This window comes from Oncorhynchus gorbuscha, linkage group LG18, assembly GCF_021184085.1.
Source record: "Oncorhynchus gorbuscha isolate QuinsamMale2020 ecotype Even-year linkage group LG18, OgorEven_v1.0, whole genome shotgun sequence".
NCBI lineage: Eukaryota > Metazoa > Chordata > Actinopteri > Salmoniformes > Salmonidae > Oncorhynchus > Oncorhynchus gorbuscha.
The window spans coordinates 48,533,347-48,543,346 of NC_060190.1; the positions used below are offsets into that span (position 1 = coordinate 48,533,347).

Here is a 10,000-nt window from a genome sequence, read left to right on the forward strand (position 1 = left end):
TGAACGTATTCATCGTGCCCTTTGTGACTGTTTTTCTGTTTTCTTTTACCTGAAGGTCAGATTACTGGCTTTGAAGTTGAAATGTTGCCCCGAGGTTAGAGTATTTTAACTGCATATCTCCCCCCCTTTCAATGGTATATCAAAGCAATGAGGGGCACCAACCATATACAGTATAGAAAAAGATGAGCGAGTGGGTGGAACAGAGCGATCCAAGTATCCCTCCACCCAGCAGCTTGTTAAGAACTACATTCCTGGGTCCACTTTAAGTCTGAACTCAGCCCCTTAGTGACCTCTGAGGTTAGGAGTTACCATAAAGTAAATCCCGGTACGGCAGGTGACTCCCAAATGACAGAGATGGCTAATATACAATTCACACCTGACCCAAATAGTCTCAACAGCAACCTTGATCAATGTTTAGAGAACGAACAGAGATAGGATGGTATTTAATAAGCTTCCTGGCCTTGGAGGGGCAGATTGTTGTGAGCTCTTCTATGTATCACACCACTCTCACTTGTGCACAGGTCTGTTAAATCCTCTAAAATTACAATCATCTTCATCTTGTCTTTCATCCAGCATTTCATCACAGATCTATGATTCCTAACAAGCTTATGGAAATAGAGATGAGGTTAACAGTAGACCTGCACACATTCAAACAAAGTACCAAATAGAAAGATGTCATACATTTATTTGTTAAAACAATCTATAAATGAGTCAGAAGCCAGAAAGAAAATGTTTAATTTTGTACTCTTGCGTTAACCGTCTATGGTTTCACAGGGCTGATGATACCTCAAAGTGTCCAGTACTGTTCTGGACAACTCAAACGACTCTAAATTCCCTCACAATGTGACACCAGAGAGAGCAGACGTAAAGCAGGTGTCATATCAAGCCTCTCAGACAAAGCCTTGTCCAGCTGCCGAAGGAAAGCAACCCAGGGAGCATAGAGTAAAAAATATGTGGCATGACTTACACAATATCTTTTCTATCGGTACATTGCGTGCTGACCTTCAAATGAAATCAATCTTGTATCTGAGGTAGAGAACCCTGAGGAGCAGGACTGTTAAATATAATTAGGTTTATTATATTCTCCAAACTGTTGCTCCACAGCTAATCAACACACACTGAAAAGACAGTTACTGTATACCATTTGAATACACCATTGTCTTTTGTTAATTAATCACAAAAGATACAGTAATCAATAATACCTAATAATAATAAATAATTTGCAATAATTAAATGCTTAAGTTGAACTCACTATTAGTTTTTTAAATCAAACATAAAACACAGCTACATTTGTAGAACGACATCTGTCAAAATCTTAATTGTATAGAAATGTAATGTAGTGAATCAGTTAACAAAAATACTCCTGCCTTAACTGAACGTCTGCCAATGTACTGAACACATTCCCATGTCAATTTGAGGGGTACTGTACTATCTAAATGGTAGATAGATGAGACATAAATGTACTTTTCTGACAGACCAGAAGTAGTTTAGGAGGAGTTAAGAAAAGATTGCCTACATCCTCACTGTGGTCACAACAAACCTGGTCTGCTTATGGGAAAACACAGATGATGTGTTCCAGATAGAGGGGGTATCTGCCCAGAGGTTTACCTATCAACAACAGGTGGCTGATCCATGGTACTTCTTACTTCATACCCTACCCTACCATCCTCTTCAGAACCAGGGCACAATTACGGTACAGTAGCTCTGTCATCATCTCTAAAAGGCACAACTTATCTTTATCGTAGAGACATGGTGACCACTCACTCACTGTCTACTATACATCCGTGTCATGATATTTTACAGAGGTAAAGGGATTAGGAAAACTTCATATTTTCAAACATGACTTCCTGCACTCCAACATTGGTGTCTTTGTTCTGTAGCTTACATAAATAAGCTGTCATAAATCAGTTCCTCAAAAAGTAATTGATCTGCCAGTATTAAATATTAGATACATTATTTGTGGATGCCTTCTGAAAGTCATAGATCCTGATATGGTTTAAGGTATGCTAATAGAAGGAAAGTCATAGATCCTGATATGGTTTAAGGTATGCTAATAGAAGGAAAGTCATAGATCCTGATATGGTTTAAGGTATGCTAATAGAAGGAAAGTCATAGATCCTGATATGGTTTAAGGTATGCTAATAGAAGGAAAGTCATAGATCCTGATATGGTTTAAGGTATGCTAATAGAAGGAAAGTCATCTATATCCTCTTTGCTCAAGGGCTTGTTTGGTTTGAAATCCAAAAGGAAATTCTCAGAAGAGATAATGGTCACACTTTATTTGGATAGTCTGGTCATACTATCAACAAACTATCTGTTGATAAGCAACTGCTTGCTAAGGATACGGTTAGGGTTAGGTGTAGAATAAGGTTTAAGGTTAGGCTAAGGGTTAGGATAAGAGTTAGGGTTAGTAGATAGCTACTTTAAATGTTACTGATAGTCTGTATATAGTCTGTAGAGCTACAAATGGACTATCCAAATAAAGTGTTACCGAGATATCTGTATTAATAACATACTGGCCCTATCAATACGTTGTGGGGAAAAAAATGTATGTGAAGATATCTGTATTAATAACATACTGGCCCTATCAATGCGTTGTGGGGAAAAAAATGTATGTGAGGAATTACATCTTTAAAACTCATTCTAACAAACAACACCAATATCGGCATCACTGGCAATATTAGCCTGTTCCCTGCAGCTACAGTTGTGCCATTTTGTCTTTCTCCCAAAAATGCCACAACCCTTTCCCAGCAAATGATTCCAATGGAAACATTACTCAAAGAAGATCAATTCCATAACATTACAGCATTTACAGAATGGAAAGTGAAGCTGCAAAAAGTGATCCAGGACAATACAGATTCCACAAAAATCTCAGTCAATTTCCCATTGCACAACTTTTGAGTTTTAAGAATAATATAATCAAAAAGAAAATATCAAAACATTGTATAGTAATACTCTGTGACGTAAACCAGAGTGTGGTTATGTTACTGTGGTGATTCAAGTAACTTTTTGCGTTGGTTTTTACATTAAATAAATACAAAACCTAACTGTCTGATAGGATATGGTTGTTTTTAATCTGGTGATGCTCAAGGAATTCTGAGGTCTCCTCTGCAATCTGTCCTGGGATGCGGAAGTCGATGGGAATGGGTTGAGGGGGCTGGGCCAGGGGCCGGCAGGCCTCTCCCTTGGGGCTGGAGGTGCTGTGGGAGTCCTGGGGATCTAGGTTGCAGCCAGTGCCCTGGAGGAACTGCAGGAAATTCTCCTCTATGGATCCCTCACGGCTGGGCAGTCGGTCCTCCTCTTCTGTCGCCCGGCGGAACAGGCAAGGCACATGCTTGCCAAGCTCCTCGCGGATCTGCCGGTTCAGACAACCGTAGAAAAAAGGGTTGGAGGTGAAGCAGAAGTAGCCGATCCACGTGACGACCTCCTCCAGGGGGGCCAGCGTGGCTGGAGGGCTAGAGGCCAGAGCTGAGTACAGATGGAAGGAGAAGTAGGGCAACCAGCAGCACAGGAACTGTCCTCCCACTGCTGCTAAAACTGCTGCCGCCTTGCCCCCTCCAAATGTGCGGTGAGGGGTGTCGCGCCCCACCCCTGTCCCCGTGCCTGTTCCTGAGCTGGTCACCATGGTGGAGCGGCTGCTGAGCGACTCGGAGCGCCGGCGGCGGGGCGTGTCCATCCAGGTGGGCAGAGGCCCATGATGCATTGCCGCAACCCGCGCCACCTTGAACATACTGCAGTACACCACCAGGATGACCAGCAGCGGGCACAGAAAGTACACCAAAGTGAACAGAACCATGAAGGCCATGCGGTTCGACCCACCCCCCGTCCAGTGCAAGGAGCAGCGCCTGTGACTCTGAGCTGGGGGTGAGGTGACACCCTCACCCCCTCCCCCAACTCCAACACCCTCCAGAAAAGGAGTCCTCCCGCCCTGTAAGGCCCAGGCCAGCAGAGGCAGGGCTGACATGGCCAGGGCTTTGACCCATATCCCCACCAGGACTGAGGCCACCAGGCCCAGGGTCATCTTCACCTCGTAGCGCATGGGGTGGATGATGTAGTAGTAGCGCTCCACGTTGATGGCTGAGATGGAGAGGATGGCGGCGGTGACCAGGCACACACTAAGGAAGAGGTAGCTCCGGCACAGGGCTTCGCCAAAGAAGGCCCTGCCTGAGAGCATGCCCAGGGGCATCAGCACCAGGGCTGCCAGCAGGTCCACCAGGCACAGGTGGAAGACAAAGGCAAACTTACGGAGCTGTGGGGCCTTGGCGATGACAGCCATTACGGCCCCGTTGCCCACCACGGCCAGCAGGTCCATGAGCAGCATGGCGAGCAGTGCTAGTGACTGGGACAAAGCCCCACTCTCAGGTGACTCAGAGGCTGAGGTGTTGGGCATGGGCTGTGAGAAGGGGAGGGAGGAGTTCCACAACGGCTCCATCGGATGGCGGGACAAGGTAGACAGAGGGTGTCAATCACAGGCCCATCACCCATCCTTCACAGCCAGGGAGCAGGGCCAGGAACCAGAGGCCCAGTGTGGGAGGAGGTCAGATAACAGCAGCTCTGTAAAAGGGGCCTGTGAGCCTGGGTCATCCTGGGAATGCTCAACCTCCCTTAATAACCTCCTCAGAAATGCAGGCCTTCTCCTAGGAACAGAGAAGTAGGATGAAGGACATTAGCTACTGCAATTCACAATGGCTGACACAGGACAATAGAACAATGTAACTGTTTTTCTGCAGATGGACATGGTTTTATGAGATAATCCTAACACAAACTCTGTCAGAGCTCTATGGCAACCAGTATTATTTTAAGATTAATTCATTAGGGTGACAGTTTGTAAAATTCTTATCAACTCAAATCTGTGGGAAACTAAGGCAATACATTAATCCAAAACCAGTGTTTGAAGGGACTAATTCTTAATTCATTCCTGATGAAAGGAGAGGACATTTTGCAATGTGTTTTCAACATGTTGAGGACTGTGTGTATTGTGTAAATTGAACCACTATGCAACATTTTGAGATTGAATAAGAGAGTAAACCACACCCATGGCTTTATGGCTCCTGTTTAGTGTCAAGCCACAATGTCCCTGTAGTGTTTTATAAACACTATTTTCCCCAAATAAACCTCCCAGTGGAAGTTCCAATCGATTTATACAGCAACATATGATGGTGCATCAGAGTCTTCCATTGTCAGAAAAGTGCACTATTTTTATTTGATTAATGTTCCAGGCCTACCCCGGTTGAACCGGGTTAGCATTGATTGCATTAATTTTGGAACTGGGCTGCCTCCTGGGCTTGAGTCAGGTGCCCCGTGTGGGCTGACGGCGAAGTTGGCTCAAAACAAAAGTGATGTAGGCCTAGGTTAAGCATGTGGAGTAATTAATAGGATTCTGTGTTTTCACATGCAAGGGTGATTGCTTTGATAATAAAGCTTTATCAGCTTTCCCAATGAAAATTTGTTTGAATTTTAAAACATATATTTAATTGAAAATGTTTCTGAATGATGCAGCGTGCTGCCTGCCTTGTTGACAACATAACAGAGCAGCACAGATTACTGTTGGATTTGAGAAGGGCATTCCTCCCTCACCGCTTCAGCCCGTTCACGTCACGGGCCATAACCCGGTGCACTTAATTGAAGTCCCTCATTGTGCAATCCCCCCACTTTGACTGTTGAGTGACAGACTCAACTCAAGCATACCTGTCAACTTTGGCCACACCCACAGCCCTCATCTATGAAACCTGCTACTAAAACCGACCAATACACTTTGATTTGATTCATGAATTTAATATTCTTGTTATTCTGGTTGTCTTCTAAGTTTGTGGTTACGTTGAGTTGTAGCCTAATAATTCTGATCGTATCCATTTAGCACAGTCGTAATTCCTGTATCTCATGTATCTCATCTTCTTCCTCCTCCTCCTCTTTATCCTCTTCCTTCCCATCCTCCTCATCCCCCACTCCAATACAATGATAATTGCTTTTCTTCCGTACCCTGGGCTCTTTTTTCTTAACAATATCACATACAGTTGAGGCCTAGGTCTGGTCTTGATATGTGCTAGCAGACCTACAGCACATATCAAGACCAGACCTACAGCACATATCAAGACCAGACCTACAGCACATATCAAGACCAGACCTACAGCACATATCAAGACCAGACATAGGCCTAAACTGTATGTGATATTGTTGAGAGTCCCAGAGTATGGAAGAAAAGCAATTATCATTGTATTGGAGTGGGGGATGAGGAGGATAGGAAGGACAAGGATAAAGAGGAGGAGGAAGAAGGGAAAGGGCAGGAATACATAGGATTGAGTGTCATTCTAAAGGCACCCTTTTCCAGTGCTGTGTACTCTGCAAGTGCATATTTGGACAACACATCTATTACATTCCCAGTCTAAAGGGACCAACCCATGCCCAACATTACCACACCATGTTACAGTATCAAGACTGGATCACATAATATATTCTACATTCAAGGAGGACTAGAGGAGGAAGATAGAACTACAAATAAAGAGAGAGAGGGACAGAGAGAGAGACAGAGAGAGAGACAGAGAGAGAGACAGAGAGAGGGACAGAGAGAGAGACAGAGAGAGAGACAGAGAGAGAGACAGAAACCCACAGTGTACCTGGATCAGAGCAGGTTTTGTGATGATGTAGCCTGCTGTCTGTTCTGCTCTGTTCTTTTAAGGATATTAAGCTGGTTGGTTAGCTCCCAGTGCTGGGATGCAGGATAGACATCAGTCAGCCGCATGCGTTGTGTATGGTGCTGACTACTGCTATGGCACTCCCCTTCTTTATCAGACTGCTCTTCTTCTCCTCCTCTGCCTTTGCCTCGTCTTTCGGTTATTTTCCTGATAAGGGTAGCTGTGTTGACAGTGATAGATTTAAGGGGATGAGAGAGAGAAAAAAGAAAAGGACCAAATGTTGTCTCCCTCTACTTGCTAATGTAAACCGCACACTCACACACATATAAACTCACTCTCTCCCTCTCTCTTGCACACTCACACACAGTGACTGCAGAGATGGAGAGGGAGGCAGAGGCACAGGCATAGGACCAGAGCCACTCTCTCTGCTGGGTCTTAGTGCCCCTGAAGTTTGGCTATCATTTTATTTTGCATACAGAGGGTTAAGTGTTAAATTAATGGAGATAAATAGAGAAAAACAGAATGGCTTATGTAGATGTTGGGTTTTTGTTTTGTTTCTCAGGACAAAATAAAAATGTGATTTTTTTTCCATAAACGCTCCATTACACAAAGAACTTAGCCCAGAGTCTTTGACCTCTTGACCTCCAGGTGACCTTTTGTTGTGTCACCTCTCTCATGGTTTGTCTATCCCATTCAAACACACCTCTATGACACATACCCACATGCCCATAAACATTTACTCAACCTGTCTTATGAATAAATGTTTCAATAATTACAGAGGGAAAAGGAATCTGTGTGAAGATCACCATAAAGTGGAACCTGGTACTCCCCCCAAGTCCAATGACCCCCCCCCCCCCCCCCAAGTCTGTACATTTAGCCACTTGTGGTTTGAAATGGTGGATGTGGCTAATATATACGATTCACACCGACCCAGGTAGCCTCGACAACAACCTCGATTAATGTTTTGACCAGTGCCCAGGTACTTAGAGAGCGAACAGTGATAGGATGTTATTTAATAATATTTTACACCTGCATTGTTTGCTGTTTGGGGTTTTAGGCTGGGTTTCTGTACAGCACTTTGAGATATCAGCTGATGTACGAAGGGCTATATAAATAAATTTGATTTGATTTGATTTGATTAATAAGCTTCCTGGCCTTGGAGGGGCAGATTGTTGCAAACTCTTCTGAGTATAACACCACTCTCACTCTGTCTGTTAAATCCTCAAATTACAGTTGTCTTCGCCTTGTCTGTCATCCAGCATTTCTTCACATTTGAGCAAATCTACGCTTTCTTACAAGCTAATAGAAGTAGAGATGAGCCATCCCAAATAACTTTCCTAATGGAGAGAGCAAGGTTAATAGGAGACCAGCACAGAATAACATATACATTTATTTGTTAAACCAATCAATAAACAAGTCAGAAGCCAGAAAGGAAATAAATAAGTTAAATGTTGTACTGCATCTCCCAATAACAATCTCTGATTCCTCTCACATGATGGTTTCAACTGAGACAAAGAGGCATTAATTATCTCAGGTCCTCAGTTAAGGCATCAGCACCCATTCCACCCAGACCATCATACTGGGATAACACAGCAGCATTAGTCTCAAGTTGCCACGGTGATCTTCGCTGAAATGAGGAAGACAGTGGCTGATGGACGTTTTCATAAACACTCCCTCTCATTGCACTGCCAGATCATCTCCACTCCACTGTCTATGGGAGACAATGAAATGGAGACCCTGCCAGGCAATATTTCTCAATGCTATGAGTCTACAGCTGCTGCTGGGTTTTAAGTGCTTTTCATTTGCGTTTAAAGGATGCAGATGGTCATTCATGCACATTAGCATTTATATAATTCGCACCCCAGTTTTCAACTCCCCTAAATTTGAATTTGTTCTCTGGCTGGTACAATCATGGCACTGATGACACCAGTCTATTGCTAGCAAAGGTCGGATCATATTGAAATCAATTGATATTACTTTTACATTTCATATGGGAATACTTGAAAGGCCAGATAATGCTCAGCCTTGTATCCTCTGATGACAACAGAATGGAAATGCATCATAATGTTCTGCATTGTCATAATAACCCGATGCTAACATAATTATGTGATCTAATCATCTGATGATGGTTGCACCCGTCTCTCTTCCTGTTGAACGACTTTCATCATGTCATCACTCTAAACACAAAACAAGCCAGGCTGGACCAGAGCACAGATACAGACACTGTGTCCTCTCACCACACCAACAGCACTATGCTGCAGAGATACGGTTTCACAGTAGTGACACAGGCTTTATGGCCATTTCCAATACTGTTGGAAGAGAAGATGGAGAGAGAGATTTAAAAAATAAGGCTGTTCTAGAAAGGTGTGTGAGGAAGATAAAGTGTGTGTGTGTGATTGTGTGTGTCTGTGCATGTGTGCATGCGTGTACATGCACATGAGTGTGCACATTTGTACATGCACGTGTGTGTGTGTGTGTCAGGTGTTGACTCATGACAGAAATAGCAGATTCTTGCTCGCCTGGCAGCACCAATCACTGCCACTGCAAATACAATGGTTACCATGACAACCTTGAAAATAGACTTCACATTCCCAGTCAGAAATAGCTACGGCCAGCGTGCTAACCCCACTGCCCCCACAGACAATAATAACCAGCCATAAATACGCGCACACAAATATCAACTGCGTTCATAAATACAATCTTGCAATTACTTATACCAAAACACAATTACTTGCACAAACAAAAAAACACATTCAAGCATGAATGTAACACACAGGGCTACTCACGCATGCAAATAAAACATGAACCAGCTTCTTGTTCACGCAAGCATATATATATACTACCATTCAAAAGTTTGGGGACACTTAGAAATGTCCTTGTTTTTGAAAGAAAAGCTTTTTTTGTTGGTCCATTTAAAATAACAGGCCAGCATCCTGGAGACGCCTCTTCACTGTTGACGTTGAGACTGGTGTTTTGTGGGTACTATTTAATGAAGCTGCCAGTTGAGGACTTGTGAGGCGTCTGTTCTCAAACTAGACACTCTAATGTACTGGTCCTCTTGCTCAGTTGTGCACCAGGGCCTCACACTCCTCTTTCTATTCTGGTTAGAGCCAGTTTGAGCTGTTCTGTGAAGGGAGTACAGCGCGTTGTACGAGATCTTCAGTTTCTTGTCAATTTCTCACATGCAATAGCCTTCATTTCTCAGAACAAGAATAGACTGATGAGTTTTAGAAGAAAGTTATATGTTTCTGGCCATTTTGAGCCTGTAATCGAACCCACAAATGCTGATGCTCCAGATGCTCAACTAGTCTCAGGGCCAGTTTTATTTCTTATTTAATCAGAACAGTTGTCAGCTGTGCTAGCATAAT

General features: G+C 43.5%; 1 protein-coding gene across 1 annotated transcript; it reads right to left on the reverse strand.

Moving 5' to 3' along the window:
* Window positions 1–713: 713 nt before the first annotated feature.
* Window positions 714–6,981, reverse strand: LOC124003722 (G-protein coupled receptor 61-like). The gene is made up of 2 exons (XM_046312267.1): window positions 6,615–6,981; window positions 714–4,637 (listed from the first exon to the last, which is right to left on the reverse strand). The coding sequence occupies exon 2, from the start codon at window positions 4,430–4,432 to the stop codon at window positions 3,044–3,046; it is 1,389 nt and encodes a 462-aa protein (XP_046168223.1). The 5' UTR covers window positions 4,433–4,637; window positions 6,615–6,981; the 3' UTR covers window positions 714–3,043.
* Window positions 6,982–10,000: the final 3,019 nt, after the last annotated feature.

Excerpts from the sequence above, each read along its gene's own strand:
- LOC124003722 (XM_046312267.1), bottom strand. The coding sequence starts at position 4,432 with ATGGAGCCGTTGTGGAACTCCTCCCTCCCCTTCTCACAGCCCATGCCC.